Source organism: Rhinopithecus roxellana, chromosome 11 (assembly GCF_007565055.1).
Source record: "Rhinopithecus roxellana isolate Shanxi Qingling chromosome 11, ASM756505v1, whole genome shotgun sequence".
Classification (NCBI taxonomy): Eukaryota; Metazoa; Chordata; class Mammalia; order Primates; family Cercopithecidae; genus Rhinopithecus; species Rhinopithecus roxellana.
In genome coordinates, this window is record NC_044559.1 from 56644563 (window position 1) to 56666628 (window position 22066).

General features: G+C 38.9%; 1 protein-coding gene across 9 annotated transcripts in view; it reads left to right on the forward strand.

Moving 5' to 3' along the window:
* Positions 1-22066, forward strand: part of PARD3 (par-3 family cell polarity regulator) — a 341196-nt gene that overhangs the window by 116791 nt on the left and 202339 nt on the right. For all 9 annotated transcript variants that reach the window (XM_030940996.1, XM_030941003.1, XM_030941000.1 and 6 more), the window contains one exon: positions 13156-13387. In XM_030940996.1, the coding sequence (XP_030796856.1) occupies positions 13156-13387 (232 nt within the window). The remainder of the gene's footprint in view (positions 1-13155; positions 13388-22066) is intronic.

Below are 22066 nucleotides of genomic sequence, written 5' to 3' on the forward strand. Positions count from 1 at the left end.
AAAATAAATTTATAGATAGGTACAAATATATCCTTCCAGAGAATTAAACATTTATTAAAGTAACCATTCTATTAAAAAATAATGGGAAAACTCTACTGATATATTTACTAAGAAGCAAAATGGCTTAGGAGTCCTAATAGTGAAAATTGTTGATTATCTTACATTGTTCATAACTACTAATTTACCCTTTAGTGTTTTAACCTCAAATGTGACTCACCCATCAAACTATTGTAAGAATAGTTGGAGGGACCACAGACTAAAGCTAAAGCAGAGACCAGAGATAATGTGTGTGGATTGTAAATTACTTGCAATTCAACATTTGAGTGGACCACTTCTATCACATATAGCTAAGAAAGACTTTTGTGGGAAGAAGAGTTTTAAGTAACAAAGATCACATTTTGAGAATAAGGAAAAACTTACGCATTTTGCTTATACATATAATGCGTTTGAGAAGATGAATATTTCTGTCATAACATAATATGCAAAGCATACCTTTGAGGATTACTACACTTTTTTCCACCTCCACCTGATTCTCCATCTAAATCCAGGCAGTTTTTTCACTATCATCAGCCAGTGATTACAAATATATGCAGCCCATTCTTGCAGGATGAAGAGCATATTTCCTATTTTTGCTGCCAAACCTGGTCTCCAAGATCCTGAGTCATATGAGCTTTCGACTCTATTTTTTTCCCTTTGTAATAATGGTTCCTTGCCATCCTAATCAATATTACTTGACAATTATAGCGCTTGCTCTATCTTGGGTGTATATTTAATCAAAAATTACTATGCTTTGGCCCCTCGATATATATTTTTTAAGTATCTACAATTTGTGATGCTTTTGAACTTTTTTCTTGTTATGGTTAAAATGTTATTTAATTTTCCTTAAAAAATGCAGTTTGGGCCGGGCGCGGTGGCTCAAGCCTGTAATCCCAGCACTTTGGGAGGCCGAGACGGGCGGATCACGAGGTCAGGAGATCGAGACCATCCTGGATAACACGGTGAAACCCCGTCTCTACTAAAAAAAATACAGAAAACTAGCCGGGAGAGGTGGCGGACGCCTGTAGTACTCGGGAGGCTGAGGCAGGAGAATGGCGTAAACCCGGGAGGCGGAGCTTACAGTGAGCTGAGATCCGGCCACTGCACTCCAGCCTGGGCAACAGAGCGAAACTCCGTCTCAAAAAAAAAAAAAAAAATTGCAGTTTGTTCTTACAATATGTCACTCATATCAAATGTAATGGGATAGAATACATATGAATATAAGGTATATTTTTAATTCTGTAGAGATGGCCTTCAGAGTGTCCCACCAACGTGGACATCTGATTTTGTCCCTATGTAAACTTATTTTTCTTAAAATGAGAAATAACATATATTAAAGTTCATTCATGTATCTGTCCTTTAGAGAAAAAAAGTGAAATGAAACACATGGATAGACAAATTACAATTTGCAAACCAAATATAAAGTTCTGGACAAGACCTGGGAAATACACGTGTGGCAGGTGCCCTAAAACACACTGCACCTACAACCACCAAATGTTGTATTTTTCAAAAGTCCTGTTTTTATTATTTTTTGCATAACAGTTTTATGAACTTTTCCTATGGCAAATGAAAGGCAACTATCGTAAATTCTAAACTTTTCCAATTTGGGTTGTTGAAATTGTGTTTATAGGGTGGAATGAGCACAGAAGTGGAATTCAGGTGACTTGCATCCTTATCTACATTCTTCTAAGTAATTTGGGATTTTAGTCCAAACTTCAACTGCTTAAGCTTTAATTTCTTCATTTGTAAAACCGAAGATTTGGACTACATCATTGACTTTCAATTGGTGTGTTGTGATCTCTGGTCAGGAGCAGTACCTAGGTGGATTTGGAGAGTGGGAAAGGCCACCAGCGTCTCCTTCCCCTGCCCCCCCCGCCCCCCACCAACCTTGACAGTTGTTTTAATCATTTCTGTACATGGGATCCTTCGTAAATTTTAGTTTTTAAAAAGAGTGGTTTTGCGTATTTAGGAAAAAGTTGTAAAAGTTGTGGCTTAGATGGTTTAAATGGTTCCCAGAGTCCCTCCTAGTTTAACATTCCATGATTCTGTGTACCCCCTCACTGACCTACATCTGGTGCGCTAACCCCCTCACCTTCTGCGAGGCCCACATGGAAAACACCCCATCTGTTTTCATCTTGCTTTACCAAACACAAAGCTTGGCAAATCATAGAATTCAATGAATGTCTGCCAAATCGATGAGTGGGTGAGTGAGGGATCTACTAGATCTTCAGTACCTCAGCAAGCTCTTTGTTTTTCTTTAAAAAAATTGTCTATCAAATGTGGTGTTACTGCTGGTGGTCATTAGGCTATCAGCTTATGTAAAACTGAAGATGCAAAGGCACTTTCTGCCTCCAGCTTTGGAAAGAAGGCTGGCTCAGTGACCCCTCCTTCGGTTTCCTAACCACATCATTTTCAGGATCTGGCCTGTGGACTTGCACAGCCAGGTCTCTGGACTGCTGTCTCTGTGGCTGTGCTCCTGCATTTTTGCCTTTCTGGGCTTGTCCCTTAGCTGTGTGTCCCCTGGCTGCATGTCCAACATCCTCCATTGTCTGTGCTAAGTGGGCCTCAGGGGAAGTGGGTTCTTTCTTGTCCCGATGGTCTGACTCAGTTACAGCTGCCCGTAGAAATTAAAAAGCCACATTCCCCTTGAACCTGGATCTGAAAAGAGGACCATCGTCTGGGCAGACGGTCTTTTTGTCACATGAGACATTTCCTGAGGATGTAGTGCACCCTGGAAATGTGTGGCTAGAGACTGAGCCATTGTGTAAAAGCTAGTTATGGAGGTCAGCAGGACCATGCTGCAGGCTCTGGTTTCTACCATCATGTGGCACTTTTCCTCTTTACAAGTAAGACACGTAGGCATAGGCACAGCTGATTGCTCTTGTCAGTTGGGTCGAGCCCCTCCCCAGTGACTGTATTCATGGCACTGAACAGGCTGGCCTCTTCTCAGCAGTGTGGAAATCATGGCATGGGCACAGCAATGGGGCCAAGAGACTGGGGTGGGATCCATGTGGTATCTGGTAACTGTCATCTTCTGCAGCACTTGCGTTCTTCCTGTGGAGATGGCAGAAGCCAGCATTTTTGTCTCTCATTTAATCCATCTGGCATCTCCATGTTGTGTGCGTCTGTCTGGATCAAGATGGAGCTTTGTATTCTGGGACCCATTATCTCCAAGGCCCTACCTGTGTTTGACAGGTCAGGGCATTGACAATCTGCTCCCTCTTCTATGCAAATTACATACCCACCCTGGCTCTCAGCAAGTGACTTCTACTTTCCCCGTGATAAATCAGTTTCTATTGCTACCAAGGAAATGCATGCAGTAAGATTGCTTTGTTTTCTTTTAAAAAATACATTAATTCTACTTTTTCATAATTAGAAGTTGCCAGAAATTATAAGCCCTGCACTCAGTTTTGAAACAGCCTTTTGATAAGGTTGAGGAAGTGAAACAGCAAAACTGAATATCTCCTACTAATTGTACCTATTGATTTTAAGATACATTCAAGTTCAGAGTTTTAAATGTGACAAACTTTGTGCCTTGCAAACATGAAGGCATTATCTTCAAACATGAAGATGGTAGCTTGCATACTTTCCTGTAGAGCTCTTATTAGGAGATAGGAGAAAAGCACTGCTCCAAAAAATACACGTAATTTAGGTTTTCAGTATGAAATTTGAAGAAACTGAATTGAATTTACGTTATTAAATCAACTAATACGAAAGTTTCCAGGGGAATTTTGTTATTATTAGCTATGAAATAACATATTGCATTTGATATCTCATATTTTCTACTCTCAGCATTCTACTCACTTCTAGCCACCTTTCATCACCACCTATTTCAGCAAAAATAATGCAAACTAAGTCTAATTTTATCATAAGCAAAACAAAGTGGATTACAGTAAATCTATTGTGGAAGAATTTGGGATCAGATTTCAAAGTCAGTACTTTGTAAACTATTTCCTATTTGGTTAATCCGTTTTAGTGGATAATTGGATGTTGATCTATAAAAATACTTGTTCTGAAATGCTAAGAATAACCTATCACATCATTTTATGCTAATAAAATAATACATATACTTGCAGTTTAAGAAAAGGAGCTTTGATTAATTTTTAGGAGTTTTCTGATCATAGTATGGGTGTATGGTTGTGAAATAACCGAAAGTATTCCTTACACATCTTTTTCTAGATAAAATGTAACTTAGCAGAAAGTGCAATGAATATTCACATCTGAAGTTAAGTGTTTGAATGATATAATCCTCATTTATAACTTTTTTTTTTTTTTTTTTTTTTTTAATAGAGTCTCTCTGTAGCCCAGGCTGGAATGCAGTAGCACAGTCTTGGCTCATTGCAACCTCCAACTCCCAGGTCCTGGTTCAAGCAGTTCTACCTCAGCCTCCCGAATAACGAATTATAGGAATGTGCCACCATGCCCAGCTAATATTTGTATTTTTAGTAAAGATGGGGTTTCACCATGTTGGCCAGGCTAGTCTTGAACTCCTGACCTCGTGATCTGCCCACCTTGGCCTCCCAAAGTGCTAGCATTACAGACATGAGCCACCGCACCAGGCGCCATTTTTTAAAAGGAAATAGTATTTATATATTTGACTAAGATTACACTTAGGAACTGAATCTTAGAATACATGTCTTCTAGTTCTCAGTCCTGTGGTTTTTCTAGAATATGAAACACACTTCCAAACAGGAAAGCCCATTGCGCTAAAACTACTGCAAAGTGTTGAAGTATATACCTAAAGTCTGATATTTAGGCTATTAGTTCCTAAGGGCTCGGGGTTGGGGGGTGATTCAACCCAGTGGATAAATGAGCACTTGATAAGGAGTGTGGTTCAGTTCCATGGTAGAGTGTAGGTTAGTGTGACCCTGGGGAGGGGGTGGTGTAGGGGTGCCCAGCTGATGTGGAATTAGGGAGGAGAGGAAAGTAGAGGAGGAGATTTCCAGAAGAGAGGTATTGGCTGAGTTGAGTGTTACTGCTTGAGAGTCTTCAACTGGATGCACGGAGAAATATGGAACATAGGGAATGGGGAGCTGTCTCTGGGCTGCAGTAGTTCTGTTAGGTTGGTGCGTATGGGGCAGGTGAGAGCATAGTGAGGAGTGAGGTTTAAGATGTAGGTTCCTGTCATGCCAGTGCTTTGGGACGTTGAGGCAGGTGGATCACTTGAGATCAGGAGTTTGAGAGCAGCCTGGCCAACATGGTGAGACCCCATCTCTACTGAAAATACAAAGATTAGCCAGGCGTGGTGGTGCATGCCTGTAATCCCAGCTACTTTGGAGGTTGAGGCATGAGAATTGCTTGAACCTGGGAGGTGGAGGTTGCAGTGAGCCAAGATTATGCCACTACACTCCAGCTTGGGCGACAAAGCAAAACTCCATCTCAAAAAAAAAAAAAAAAAGAAAAAGATGTGGACAGAGAGCAGATCACAGATTATTTAAAATTACTAGCATTTCAAATAAAATAATATGACTGTTGGGACTCTGGGGTAGAGGGTGGCTTATAAGTAGCAACATCAGGTCAAGGAGCTCATTTCTGTGATAGTAGAACAATGATCCAGGTGAGTGATGATGCTTGGCAGTACCAGAGCAAAGGAAGAAACTGTTTACAGGCTTAGTGTCTCGCACACAAAGATGGATGGTGATGATGTGATTTCTCTCATTAGCACTTCCAGGCTCAGAAACTTGGATTCATCATCTCACTGTGTCACCACTCCATTACCAAGCTTTCTTAATCTTTCCACATGTAATCTAATGTTCACCCCTTACTTCCAGTCCGGGCCCGACCCTCATTATTTAATATCCGAAGGTATTATTATTAGTGTCTCCCAACTGGGCCACCTGTCTCTAGATGTGCCCAGTGAGCTCTGCAGTTACCTTCTGACTCTCACAGCCCCTCAAGTGTCCGTGCTTACCGTTGCCCCTGCCATGCGGTGCACGCTTCATGAGGTGTATCTTCTTTCTCCCCAACCCTCTAATGTGTGTATATTATACTGTCATCTTCCTTCTTCAAGAAACTTTTCCCCGACAATCTAGTTTTTCTCAAGCTCCAGCTGATTCTACACAGTGCATCCAAGACTTTTTAGTATAAAGTATTTTTTTAACATCAGGAAATTTTTGCGGATCACTCAATATAGATTATGTTTCATGGTAGTTAAGAACACTCGCCTTTGGGGAGCAGGCATTCTGATCGCTCACACACAAAAGCAAAATAAAGCATTGCTAGCCATTCACTATTTTATAGTCTCTAAACATTTTTATGCTGTTAATTTTTGTGTTTCACTTAAAAGAGTCTGAGCAGTGGCCTGAAATCTCTTTCTTTGACCATAAATAATAGTTTGCATGTTGTTCAAACAGATGTTATGTACGTTAAGCTCACTCCTTGATTAAAATAAAATTCTTAGTGGCAATTCCAAATGTAGGGTTAGGAATGCTGTCATTTCGATTGTGTAGCCAGCCCTTTTGGTCAGAATTGGTTTTTAAAAAGCCTTCGGCTTCATTTTAAATTGTCCCCATGGACAGAAAACAGCATCCACTGTGGGCCATCATTTGAATGTTAAAATCAATTGGACACTAAAAGCGAATATGCAAAGGTTCAGAAAATTGAGGGTGTGACCCTCATTGTGACCGCTTTGCAGCATTGTCTTGGGAAGGGAGGGATAATGGAGGTGACATTCTACCATTATCTGTGGGAGCATTTTACCTGCTTCCTTTGGGGTGGGGGTGGGTTAAAGAGAAGTTTAGAATGTCAAGTAAAAGTGAAGAAAGGTTTTTGGTAATAACTCTTTAAAAGAGTGATTCTATTGTTTTTCTTCTTTCACCCACATATATTGAAAGGTTTTTAAAAAATGAAATAAAGCTATTTTTAGAGTAGAGTGTCTGAGGAGTCATCTATTTGAACTTTCTCCCAGTTGCTGAAACCACTCTACAATGTCACTAATAAATGTCACCTGATTCCTTCATAGCTTTTTACCTTCTCACAGTCTTCATCATATCAGTTATTATTCTCATCCCATGTATTAGTCTAAAAGCTCTAAAGTCTTCCTGTTTCATGCCAGCTTTGTGTGTGTGTGGTTTTATTATTATTATTATTATTTGGTTTTCAGAAAAAGCTAAGTTTTTCTGCTGCCAAGAGCTCATCATTCTAATGTTAAAAGTCAGAATCCAGAACAGCAGATCCTGTTACTCGACACCATCTGTGTATCACTAGCTGTTCATTTCCTACATCTTTCTTTCTCTCTTCCAAAGTCAAAGTATTCCACCAAAATAAGAAATAAAAACAATATTTATGTCCCCAACGTTCTTGATTCCTATGCAGCAGTTTTCAGTGACTGAAAGTCCAGTCCTCATTTAGTTTTGTTACCTTTTTACCTAACACTAATAGAAATTGGTAGTGGTCAGTGGATTTACCAAATCCAGTGAAATTTTCTGTTTTGAATGTCTCATTTTAACTTAAAAGTTTTGTTTTAAGAATATGGCTTGTGAAGACTGAGTCATCCTGTGTAGAATTTTTACATTTCATCCTTTATCTTTCAATATAAATTGTAAATTGCTCAAGAATCTGTGTTCCTGTTATTAAGTATTCCTAATACTAGGGTAGTTCATAGTTAATCGGGTGCAACAAAGGGCAGTTCTTCATATTGTTGGCTGCTTATTCAGTCCTTCATTTAATTGCTCAGTGAGTACTTAATGATGCTTCCTGGGGCCTCTCCCTCAGAGGAGAGTATTGTTGAGTTTTAAATAGAAAGTAATACTAGGTTATTTTCATTTTGTATATCTCTATTTGTACCTATTGAACAATTCATTTTAATCTAGTAGCAAATCTAAACAAATTATTTAAATCCAGTAAAATTGCCAAAGCTACCTAAAATGATATTTATTGCTAAATTATACACTTAGGACAAATAACACAATAGATATTCCACAGCTGCTCTAACACTTGCTTTATGCGGTATACCTCTTAAGATGCTTTCAGCTGTATGTAATAGAAAGTGCAACTCAGAACAACTCAAACAATAAGGAAATACATTTTCCTGCATAACTTGAGTTCTAGAGTTGGGTAGCTTCAGGGAGATTTCTCCAAAGACCCAACATTTTTCTGCCCCTTCTGCTCCGCTATCCATGAGTCAGCTACGCACAAAATAATTCCATAATTCAGCTATCCATAGGGTAATTTTAGGACTCAGAGGCCTTTTACTGTCTTACTCCTGTCCAACAGAAGGGAATGAGCCCTCTCCCTAAGCATGGGATATGTCCATTGAGTCCAATGGGGCCATTCTTGGTCTGATAACCTTGGACTGGCAAATCTGCAGGCGTATGGCATCCATAAACTTAATAATGAATTCACCCCTTGGAGCTAGGTTGCATTTCTGGACACAGTTCTATTAGGAAGAATAAAGGGAGAAATGGATTTTGGATAAGCAGCCAACAGGAATCATTACAGTATCAACAGTAGCATCACTTCTCAATGGGGAAAAAATAGACTCTAATGACCTTGAGGCTTTGAATCAACCTTGACTGTAAAATGTTTGTAAAGTTTAGGTAGAAATAGATTATTTATGACAGAAGCTGCAGAACTTTGTGCTTCAATGAAAACCCAAAGTCATTTTCTCCATCATCATTAACATGTAAATGCCCGATCTTTTCCAAACTTCTTGGTGATCCAGTCCTAACATGATACCTTTCAGAGTTGAGTGACTTAATTTGTAGCATGGACTAGAATTTTAATTGAGCTACATTTGCATCTGTTGAAAACATGGTAATTAGGTATGTCTTAATTGCAGAATGACTGTGCCACATTAAAGAGAAATAAGCAGCTTCATGCTCTACCTTCTTTAAAAAAGGAAACTCGCAAGTGCCCGTCTTTATAGGTGCACTATATGGAAATGTAGCTGATAGTTTAGTACATAGAGCAGGTTCAAACAGGCAGAAGTGTTGTCAAAAATAGAAAGTTCTGTTTGTTTGGAAGGAGATAATCATCTCTCTTTGTGTGGGCTCTCTGCAAAAGGAAAGCAAATAATCTGTCAAAGTGAGCAGAATTAAAGAGAAAAAATCAAGAAATGTATATAACACTTAAAATAGCACATTATCTAAATGTAGATTTATGATTAGTTCTTACCTTGTAATTTGCTGTCTGAACACAATAGATCAAGCCATTTATTGCTGATACATTACTAGTACTTTTCTTACTTGAAAAATTGTTTATATGCATATGTTTTCTTAGTTTAAGGGAATAAAGACATTTTATGTACCTTATTATAAAGCTAGTATTAAATGTACAGATTTATTTTAAAACCTAAAATCTGACTAGTACATCAGTGACTTTGAATATGTATATTTTTTTCAAAAATTAAGCATGTGTAACCAATTTATTTGAGCTTTTAAAACTACAATATTTCTGCATAGGAACAGGGTAAAGATTTTTCTCTATCAAATAATTTCAGAATTTGAAGTATATATAATTCAGTACTTTAAAAGAACATCTTATGTTTATACATATGAAGCTACATATTGCTAAATATTTTTAATTAGTTGGCATTCAAAGGGATTAGTTAAATCAGTACACCCGCAGAAGAGTTTCTGTGATAATATATTATCTAAACTAGAATGTTCAGAACAAGTATAAAGAATCCTCCAATGTGCAAGTATCATTTTAAAGAGTCCACTGGCTTGGGCCAGGAAACAGAGGTAGGAGTTTTAATTTTATAAAATGAGGTTACAAAACCTGAAGCTAATAAATGATTTCATACTATATTTAACATACTTTAGAAAATAAGTTGCGTTACATACACCAGAAAATTATTTTGAATATGAAAAGAATTGGCAACAAACATGACTTCAGCATATAGTGAGTTGTGAAGGCACTACCATTATTCTGTTCCCAAGCCAAGAGCCGACATATGCCCCTTGAACTTCTGCCAAAACTATTAGGCAGAAAACTAACAGAATCACTACTGATCGTTCCATTCATGATTTATGATAATGGTTGCTGTGGAAGACTGAATCATTTACATTTATTGAGCTCATTTTTCTGTTTATAGTTTCAGACATTGTAGAGGGTCGCAAAATCTATTAAATGATGCATATAGCACTAACAATAATAGCATGAAAATATACCAGAAACCAATTAGAGCTAAACCAAATACTATGAGCATTCCTACCTCTTGTTACTGTAGTCAGATTGTGGCTAGTCTTGTCAGGCTTGATGAGAGAACAGTAGTCATTTTTCTAAAGCTAGAGGAATGGTGATACCTGGCAATTAAATAAAGTTTGGTCAGGATAAAGTCACAAGTCAGTTTTTACCAAAAGTCTTTCATTTACACAGCCATTTATGAGCAGCTGCTGTTTGCCCCACAGTCTTCATTTGAAGAGCTTAGAGAATGGGAGGGAGACATGTACGTGATATCATAGGAGAAGTGCAATAATAAAAGATTGTACAAAGAAAGGGCTTTGGAAGTATAGGTCAAAGGAGGTTTCCATACAGGAATTATACAAAATTCACTAGCATCCATTTATCTAGCTTGAGTGTACAAATGTACCTAGGTTTTCATAGCTCCAGAGAACTTTTGGGAATCGTTCGGTAATTATTTGGTCAATTATCTCACATTTGTGGCCACACCCATATCTCAAAGAGTTGAAGTAGTGGTTCACAAGTAGATAGAACACAGCCATGTTCAAGGACATTAAGCAACATACAACCCTGCTTGAACTATATTTACAGTCTTTGAGGGAGCTCTGATTTGAAAAGGCTACACATAATTAGCAAGCCCATGGGCCAGTTGCCAGGATATTCTTTCCCTGCTCTGTGTACACCACAGAAAATTATAGCCTGAACTCAGTATTATTTGCAAGATTATGGATTTTCACTATGTCCTTCTAGTTGTAACTGGCTTCTTCTAATAAACCTGCACAATTACTATTTATATCTTAATAGAGAGGAAAAGGAACAAATTTTCTTAAAAGCCTCCATGTCCTTTGGAGGAAGACAATGGCTTACAATGAGATAACTCACAGTACAGAGGAAGGCTAACCTTTCTGAAGTCATTTATATGCTTGGGCTGGGCGCAGTGACTCACACCTGTAATCCCAGCACTTTAGGAGGCCGAGGCTGGTGGATCATTAGGTCAAGAAATCAAGACCATCCTGGCCAACATGGCAAAATCCTATCTCTACTAAAAATACAAAAATTAGCTGGGTGTGGTGGTGTGTGCCTGTAGTCCCAGCTACTTGGGAGGCTGAGACAGGCGAATCACTTGAACTGGAGAGGTGGAGATTGCAGTGAGCCAGGATCATGCCACTGCACTCCAGCCTGGTGACAGAGTGAAACTCCGTCTCAAGAAAAAAAAATAAAAAGTCTGGGTGCAGTGGCTCACTCCTGTAATCCCAGCACTTTGGGAGGCCAAGGTGGGCAGATCACGAGGTCTGGAGTTGAAGACCAGCCTGGCCAACATAATGAAATTCTACTACTAAAAATACAAAACTACTAAAAATACAAAAAATTAGCTGGGCATGGTAGTGGGCACCTGTAATCCCAGCTACTCGGGAGGCTGAGGTCAGAGAATGGCTTGAACCTAGGAGGGGAGGTTGCAGTGAGTTGAGATCACATCGTTGCACTCCAGCCTGGATGACAGAGCGAGACTCTGTCTCAAAAAAAAATAAAAAATAAATATAAAAAAAATTCGGAGCTTTGTTTTTTGCATTATGACAAATAGCTGGCTTTTTAACAACAACAACAACAACAAAAAAAAAACACAACTGTGTTACTTGGGCATAGCTGTACCATAATTTGATAGTCTCTTTTCAGATTTGTGAGGGTTTAATAGCAGAAATCTAAGATATTGGGATCCTTTTAGCTGGTCTTATTAAACCCATGATAATTGTGTATTGCTAATGAAAGTGCTCCTTGCTGGTGAAGAGGAAGGACTGAATTTTACTGAGGATATGTTAACCTGATTTGGAGGTCAGTTCTTTGCAAAAGTTTGGGAAGAGGCCGAACCATTCTCTTTGGCTCTTTGTTACAAGAAACTCAGAAATACTGATCTATACTTTCTTTGTTAATGCTGGAAAAAGAAAAATGACTTCAGAATTAACGGAGTAATTAACCTTATGGCCCCTATAATTCTCACTGTATTTGGAGGAGAACCTTAGCTGACCAGTCCCGAAAGAAGATTTCTGAGAGTGGCTGTTCATATGTGCCTTTCTGCTCCTTACTTAATGGAGAAATGTTTAAAGCTCTTTTGGTAGGTGGAGACCTACTTCAGTTACTTGTCATTCTTTCAACTGCAAAAAGTTTGGGGTATTGAAGTGCCCTTGGACCATGTGCTTACGAAGTGTTGGATCAAGGAATGGAATGTTGTTATCACTAAGTACATGTTTTATCTTGCAAAGTCCAGAGAAGTGAGCTTATTGATTTACTCATTTTCATGGCTCCCTCTACCTCTGTTCAGGCAGATGCATCATGGCAGATAGGCATGCAGGATTGTTTAGGATTAGAATATATGGTAGCATATACTTCTGATGTTGGCCTTATGCAAAGAAAAGTTACAGAGGCTGTGCAGATCTGTTCTGTTGTAGATATAAGCCAAAATAATCTGCTCTTCTGTGTCAGCAGGATATGTTGAGAGCCTGAGGAAAGAAGTCCTTGTGCTGACATTGAATGGTGTAGTCCAGCAAATTAATGAGGGGCCGGAGTATATCTGCATTATTCTTACCCAAGAAGAAAGGAAGCACTTTGGGAAGGGCTGCTTGTTTTCTTTCTTTTCACCTTGCAAATATAGTACATGGGACCCTTAGATGTCTGCTCTGTATAACAAGGTCTTGCTGGGCCCCCCAGGAGTGTACAATCTGATTCTTAGAGGGTGTTTCTGTGGGTGCATCAGCGTCCCACCAGGAAGCTGCCTCTCTGCTACTACTGACTTGGCACATGATCTTCACATAGGAGGCATCCACATCACATATTCCATTTTAATTCTACTCAAAGTTAAACAACATTGCAATCCATGTTGCTGGCAGGGCCATACTGCAATAAAAGTATGGGAAAGTAAAGTCCTTGAATATATTTTAGCTTTGTTATTTTTGTTGCATTGGTTCACTGTGTCCCTATTTTTTTTTCTTTCCTTGCAAGTGGAAGAAGACACAGAAGAAAGTTCAAGATCAGGGAGAGAGTCTGTATCCACAGCCAGTGATCAGCCTTCCCACTCTCTGGAGAGACAAATGAATGGAAACCAAGAGAAAGGTGATAAGACTGATAGAAAAAAGGATAAAACTGGAAAGGAAAAGAAGAAAGATAGAGATAAGGAGAAGGATAAAATGAAAGCCAAGAAGGGAATGCTGAAGGGCTTGGGAGACATGTTCAGGTAAGTCTTTACCCAGAATCCCAATCCCAAATCTCCTTAAACATACAGGAGTGTGAACTTAGCAAAAAGTACTAAAAACTGGACACAGTAGTGCACACCTGTAATCCCAGCTACTTAGGAGGCTGAGCTGGCAGGAATGCTTGAGCCCAGGATTCCAGATCCAGCCTGGGCAACAGATCATTCCAATCTCTAAAAAAAATAAAAAAAAAATTAAAAAAAATTAAAAGCACTGAAAAACACAGATTTGAAAACATTGTCTTTGAGATCAACCAAAATTCTTGTATAATCTTTTCCTACCTCATTTTTACTTTGTTATGGATTTCATGTTAGATATTTTCAGACTATTTTAGCAGCCTAAATGATTATATCTTGCCAAACCATGTAAATAATTGTTGAGAGGTAGGAGGGACATGTCTGTATCTTAGTTATGTGTAAGAGTGAAAGCCCCATTGAGACAAAGGGCTATTAAAGCATGTTTGTTCTTTTTTGTGTGTGAACAATGGTTCATTATTTAAATTTAAACATAGAACTAAAGTTAGTGGTAGCATTTAAAGGTTCATTAATAACAAGTCTAATAAAAAATGTTACAAATAGAGCTTCAATTAAGCTGTGTTGATTAATTTAATACTTATTACTTCAGTCTGTAAAGATTTCATTAAATGTGGTCTCTGGCTGTTTCTTGACAGTTGTTTTTGTGCCCCTAAATTATACTCTAGGATTACTTAGCATATCATTTTTTACAAATCATTGCCATACAATAAAAGTGACAAGTTGTTCAGAAGTTGCACTGCAACTCTCCCATAAACGTTCATCTAAGATAATTTATAATATTCGGGCATTTAATGTTAAATATAAAGATTGCTTGATTGTTCCATAAATTAAACCCCTAAACATATCAAGGTAGTGGTTTAAAATTGAAAACATACAGCACAGCCATTTGACTTTTCCAAAAGTAGTTATCCTGCATTATGGATCCCCTCCTTTTAAAAAACTTACTTTAAAATTGCAAAATGCGAACAACAGTTTTCATTTTCATAGAATTTGTTGATTTACAATCCTGAAATTGACCTCCATAACTCAGGGAGTTATAGATAGTCAGACCTGGAAAGTCGAGGAACCATGGCCCAGCCTGAAGGCTACATAGCTCAACAGATGTGTTCTGTGGATGTCTGATTAAGTGCATAGAAGAAGGAGATTTAACTCTAGACTTACATTAACACAAAGCCTAGTCTATGAGCAGTATTTTATTTCAATATGATTAGATTTTTGTCTCTCAGTGCTTCAGAACTGTGAGATTTTCATAGTTTTTCATTAGAGTTTTTCTAGTTTATATAGGGCTCCCCCCAAATCCTTTTTCAGTCAGATCATGTTTCTTCATTATACTCTGTGTCCAAGAATCATACAGGAAGAAATTGCTCTAACTGCCACTTTATTTCAGTTTCTGTGTTAGCCAAGGGCCTTTTTGTTCCGTATGTGCAGACTGACAGCTCATAAACTGGCACCTCCACAGTGCACAGAAATAAGGCTGCTGCCCGTCAATTAACATGGAAGGAATTTATACTACTGTCTTCTTCAAATTATAGGGTTAGAGATGGGAGAAACCTTCCCCTGAGACTTGTGGCACATTCTCACTTCCAGGGGCTCTCCTGATGTCTTACTGAAAGCTAACGGCTTGTTAGTTTTCATTCATTGGCCAACATTTATCTGATAAAGTGCTCTGTTCTGGTTATGGAATAAAAAAAATACTTCTAGTATCTTAGAATTACTTTAATTATAAGTGATCTTTTTCTGTAGCTTGCAACTCCAGAAGAAAGGCCTGTGGTAGAGCTCTCTATCTGGGGCCAGAGGAGCAGAGTGTGGGAGAAATGTGTACTGTTTCTAAGAGACCTTGAAGAACACCACCACACAACTCTCTTTCTTCTAGAAGTCCTGTCAAGCATTACGTGATGCTTTCTCTAGATCAGTATCTATAGCCTGTACCCATAACCTATAATGAAAGCCAGCTTTATGATAAAGAAGTTGACTGTGCATATTCTTGAAAATAAAATTCTGTATGCAGGTGCAGGGGCTGAAGGTTCCCCCCCTCCTAAAATTTAGGCTGATAGTCTCCCAGTGTTTAAGAATGACTAGTAAGAAAATAACAGACATTCATACTTTTTTAGGTATGTGATATCAGTGGTATATTGGAGTCAGGCCCGCTTTGGCTGGCAAGAGCCAACTGATCAGTTTTTAGAAACTTCGCAAGCTTGTTGTCAAACATAGCCATTATTAAAAATTAAATACATTATCTAAAAAGCAAAGGTAATTAATACTCAAAATACATGACTTCCTAATTATTTTTGCTATACTATGATCTCTACTTTTGACATTATTTGCATTTATGGCATGGACATGGGGCTAATACTATATAATGATGACTGTGCAGCTTTCCCAGCCCTGTGTTTAGTGACATCATGCTGATAGCTGGAAATCTGCCATGGTACAGTGTTTACACCACGAAGTCTATGGAATTCCACAAAAGAGAGCTCTTCTCCCAGCAGAGCAACACAGTACCCCACAGTGAATGTAAATACCTTTGACCAGAGTGGCAGCATCTTGTCTAGTGCCCCCGGGCATGGCTGGGTTCTATCAGATTGCAAACTGCTGCACCAGCCCTTTCCCAGTGGGTTGCCACATATTGCCCCTTGAATATGAGTTCAGAATAATATATTAAACAGGAAATAGCTTTTTTGTTACTGAATGTTGGCTCTTGATCCTTCCTTCACACGATGATGGTAGTCATTAGTCTTTGAGAAGACTCTTAAAGCACTGTTAGATTTTTTGAAACATTCTCTTAAACTACCTTCCTTCCATACCTACTGGATCTGATTGTTTGAGGTGAATATACTTTCAGGTTGATTATTTTACGTTTCCTTCTTTTTTTCTCTCTCTCCTAACAACATAGGGGACTACAGTAAGATTTAAAAATTGGTCTATTCCTTTCTCTTTGGTCTTTTAAGGAAACTAGGATGTGGTTTCCTTAGCAGTGCTGCTTTTAAACAGCTTAATCAGAACATGCATGTGCATGTATATATTTCTTAGTATGGTTTGCAAGAGGGTTCACATATGGAGGATCATGCAGGTCTGAAGTATAAAGCAGGGGTGCATCTGTGATGCTTTTCTTTCTATCTTGTAGTTCAGAAAACAAAAGGCTAAGGGACATTCGGTATTGGGAGTCTAGATTTGTAGGTAAATATAGCAGCCTATGAGCTTATTCTCTTTAGTCTGCTTGAGGAAGTAATACATTTTCCTTTAAAAACAGGCTCACAGGCTCTCCTCCCTCTACCATCCTGTCCTACCCTCATCATCCTGTTGCCTCCCCGCAACCCCCACTCATACACTATTCCTACCCCAGCAGGTTGTCTGTGATGCTTGGTTAAATATGGTGAGGGTCAAATAGATAGACCTTGTTTTAAATACTGTACCAGAGGAAATGAGTAGATAAATTTTAGTCATTGGCATATATAGATAGCATGGTTTTCTGTTTCATACATTGAATGGTAGTCACAAAGATGCTTTAATTATTGATAAACAGCTCTAGGAAAGAATGTTGTGAGTCATATGAATCACTCTTCTGTTTATAAATTATGGAGTATATGAACTACAAATGCCGCCTTAATGCAAGTCTTAAATCAGAAATTTAAATCTATAAGGAATCATATAACAAATGCAAAGTTTTTCCTGTATTAATTTCTCCTCGTACATACTACGTCTTTTGCACACAAGGAGCGTCTGTCACCTTAATTAAAATGGCTTTGTATCTGAGAAACCTGAGTGTGCTTACAAAACAGGTAAACGTGACTTGTAAATGTAATCATTCTGTGTGCAGAGTGCAGAGCAGAGCGGGGAGCACAAAGTTTGAGTCTGTGTATGTTTGATTCTCAGATACTCAGCTATTCAAATTTAATGCTGGAGGATATTTCTGAGAATTCTTCAATTATATGAAATTGTCATGAAAGGGGAAATTGAGTATGTACTTTAGGAGAAGGGAGATATGTTTTTTAATGTTTTAAATGTATTCGTTTTTAAAGGAAAGCAGCCTTCTTAAGCAACATGGTTTTGCCTTAGCTTTTAATCTCCAAATTGAAATAACCAGCAAGATACTAAAATATTGTATTTTCGGATATTAAGAAATTAAAATCATGTGCTCTCTTTTTGTGAGCCCTAGAGTAAGGGTAATTTGATATTGCTTTGCTGCAAAATTGGAACTGTTATCGTTTGAATATCATAAAATTGTATGTACTCTAAAATTGAAGGTTCTTAGACGCGACCTTATTGTACATGTCTCAGATTTATTTCTAGCTGTTGTCCATATGTGATAGCTGAGAACCTATCACTGCAGAAAGCTAAAGCAAAAGTAATGTTGCAATATTACCATTAAAATTGAATCCTCCAATTACATTTAAAATGATTACCTGAGTCCCCGAAGCATTGTTTTATTCAGTTTTGAAGAGGAAATAGATAATTTAGTTTGTAACCTTGTTTGGTTGAAATCAGATATATTGCTCTCTTTTCCTTTTTAGAATATGATCATTTTCAGAACACAATGAACATGATCAGGTTTTAAAACTGCATGTTGTAGTTTGGATTATACATCCTAGGCATTTGAGAAAAGAACACAGATTCTTGTTGCTTTCCTCACCTGTACTAACTGTGTGTCTGTACCATGTCTCTCATTTAGCCTTGCCAAACTGAAGCCCGAGAAGAGATGAACAACAAAGCGATTCAAAACATGTCTTGAGCAGCACATATTGCACAGTTGTTTTTTTTAAACAAACAATAAATTTACTTTTAATGAATTCTTAGTGGCTGTTGACGAATTTTGTTTACGACATCAGCAGTTTGATGGTTTAGTAATTTCCTTATTAATCCATGTGGAACTTTTTGATTTTGATTTCAAGCTTGGGGTTTAAATTACTGCTTGAAAAGGCAGAGATATGTTTGTTTCTCTTTCCTTTCTTTATTGGCCCCTTTTCATAGTGGAAAACCATAGTCCTCTCACTGCTGGCGTATTCAGAAATCATCAGCACACACCCATTGGATGTTAGAATCAGAGTTTTCAAGATTCTGTTAAGGGCCACCACCCATTTGGTTGTGTTGTGTAACCACCAATGACTTGGGACACAGGCAGATGTCACAGGTGATGCAGGGCAGAGGCAAAGAGGTCTGTGGGCCTGGTACAGTCACCCATCAGGGATGAGATGCAGCGGATAGATTCATGACCAGATGGACCAGTTTTGGCAAAGGTTTCAGTCCCTTTGTGGGTTACAGAGTTTAGACCAAAAATGGACAGTTGCGGGGCTGGTGGCCTAGGAAAATAAATTTCTGTGCTTAGATGGCTGAACCAGCAAGTTCTTCCTGTGTGAAAAAAGCAGAGCTACTTTGGCACATAGTAATCCCAAGGTTTGCTGAGGCCACGTGTCTAGAGAGCACACGCTCTTTCATAAATGTTTCTGCAAAGACTCTGCCCGACCAACTGTTTACATCACAGATCCAATGCTAGTGCAGGTGGATCTCCAATGGTCCTTACTTTGGATTGAAGCCTTCTCTCTTGTAAAAAACCTTAATTCACAGTTTCAGTATTCATGGCTTCCCAGAATTTGAGACAGAGGCTGTTTATTTAGTTAGCTCTTTTTCCTGAAAATTTTAGTATTGCGTTCTTACTGAAAATAAACATGGGTTGGGTGCATTGGCTGACACCTGTAATTCCAGGCACAGGAGTTTTAGACAAGCCTGGGCCACACAGTAAGCCCTTGTCTCTATTAACAAAAATTTGAAAATAAAAAATAAAAATAAATAACTGAAGTCTTGAAAACCATCTGATAAAGGGTATTGTGGATTGGGTTGAGTGCCTGTGAGAAGGCTTGACCTGTGCTCTGACGTGAAAGCAGTTTGCAGTTCTCCCCTCACCCCTGCCCAAGTGAAAGCCCTCAGTTCTAGGAAGGAGACACACAGAAGAGGGTTTATTTGGTCATGCTAGTTTTTGATGACTTGGGCCCTAATTGCCATGGGAATTAATGTAACCAGTTTCACACTGGTACATCAAGTGGCATCCTGTGCAATCTGCTGATGATTTAAGGAATGCAGTTAAAGTACGTACATGGAAAACAATGCTTCTCCGAGTGACACACGCTGAGATTTTACATAATTTTATTTGCTTTCTTGTTTGTCACCTGGACAAAGAACAGCTGTGGTTTGTAATTATACATGCTGAGAGGTTTCCTTGGAATGAGTTCTGAATTTGTAAATCCTAAGGATTTAATGTATGCTTCTGTTAATTTGAATTGAAGCAGAGGTTCCCATTTTTAACACAGGAAAATAAATGTCCAACTGACCTGCTAGCAAAGACAAGTTCTAAGGTAGTTGATATCATATTCTTCAAGTATTCTTCTTTTCCTGGTTAGCAGTTTTAAATAGAGAACCTCTGACATCCACAGCGTCCAGGCTGAATGCAGAGGAAGCTGAGGAGGCACAAAGCATGACGGCCAGGCCTCTCTCAGACCTTTTCTGATGTTCTTTAACGTTTCTTTTCCATAGACCTGTGGCGTGAATATAGAATGCAAGTGTCAAGGATGACACCTACTTTATAGTCTCTGTAAAGCAAACCTTTTCGCAAAAGAAATTCTTGACAGTTCTGAGATGCCAAGTCAATTTCAATTCCAGGCTGTGGGGAAAATAGAATCTTTTTTCTGCAATTGATGTGAAAATTGAAGGCTACTGACTATTCACTTTCTAATAACATAGGGTAAATAAATACTATCACACCATTGAAAAATGCACTTAGAAGACAAGCTCAGCTAATGACATTCACAACATATGTTGGAAATATTCCTTCTGAATGCTTGTTACCATTAAGTCTCCATATTGTTTACATCAAATATAATAGATCAAGTACATGTTATTCCTAAATGTATTTTTATCAAGCCACAAATTAGTGTATAAAGGTAATTGTTTTATCCTGACAATCTTTTAAAGAATTCACTGGGGGACCTCTTTCCTAATTGAGTGTCGAATGGTTTTCTTCTGACCTTTGTTTAATAATAGCCAATTTAGAAGCAAAAGACTAAAATCAGATTAAATTTTGGATCATAGTGAAATAACCAGGTCTCCTATTAACCTTTCTGCTTGCAATTTTTTTTTTTTTTTTTTTTTTTGATGGTTGACCCTTTTGCCCACTTGCATCTCATGCTTTAAGCCAAGGGCCAAACCATTGTGGTCCTCTGAGGCAGGCAATTCTTAATCCTTTCTGCATCATCCATGACTGCTCTTTTTTTATGGCGGGGGATGGTTGAACCTCTGCCCCCACCTCCATCCTATGCTGTAAGCCAAGGCCAAGCTCCCAAAAAACCATTCTGGTCCTCTCTTATCTCTTGCAGGACATTGCCCCAACAATTTTTAATTCTTTCTTCTCTTCTAAATCGATCTGATCCCTCTGTGACTGCCTTTTTTTTTTGAGACAGGGTCTTGCTCTGTTGCCCAGCAGCAGTACAGTGGTGCAATTATGCCTCACTGCACCTTGAACTGCTGGGCTCAAGTGATGCTCCCACCTCAGCCTTCCCAGTAGCTGGGACTACAGGCATACACCACTGTGCCTACTACTTTTTACATTTTATATAGAGGTGGGATCTCACTTTCTTGACCAGGTTGGTCTCAAACTTTTGGCCTCAAGCAATCCTCTGGCTTCTGCCTCCCAGCATGCTGAGAGGAGGCATGAGCCACTACCCCTGGCATTGCTCTTCTCTTTACAGGATCATTCACATTGTTTTGCACCATGCTGTCACCCCCTCCATCTTAGAGAAAATTATCTCTTAGCCCTACTTACTCTCCAACTATGATCTCATGTCCTCTTGTGCCCATCACAGCAGACCCCTTGATATATTTGCTGTCTCATTTTTCCCATTCTCTCTTGAACTTGCTTAAATGAATCCTTCACCCCTTCTGCTCAACAAATCCTGTTCTCATCCAGGTCGCCAGTTCCCTCTTCCTTGGGAAGTCCGGGTCCATTTTCGTCCCTCATCGTGGTCCGCCAGCAGTACCCAGCATGTTGATCTTGGCTCTCCTTTGAGATCACCTTTACCAGCTTTTCGTCCTCCTCCCCGGCCTACCCTGTCTTGTCTCCTTTGCTAATTCTGTGCCATGCTCTGTCCTCCAGGTCTCGTTGTGCCCCAGGGCTCAGCAGTCCAAAATCCTTTTTTTTTTTTCCTCCTTTTGGTAACACAGAGGTTCGATATTCTCAGGAAACAGAGCCTTTGTGATCTAAATACAGCCTATAGGCAGATGACTCTCAAATTCACCTCTCCTGCTGGACATTTTCTTGGAACTCTTCATTTGTAGTCTCAACCGTCTTCTTGACACATTCACTTGGAGATCAACCAGACACTTGAAACTTCACAGGCTCCCACCTCACTGCTGGATTCCCCCTCCCCGCAAACTGCTCCCGTGAGCCTTCCCTTTCTTAGATAATGGCAATTCTGTCTTCTCAATAGGTAAGATCCAATGCTTTGGAGTGATCCTTGACACCTGATTTTCCCTTATGCCCCACAAGTAGTTTATGAATGTATAAAAGCAGAAGTCCATCAGCTCTGTTTTTGGTACACATCTGCAATCCTACTTTTCAGCTCCCCCACTGCTGCTACTGTG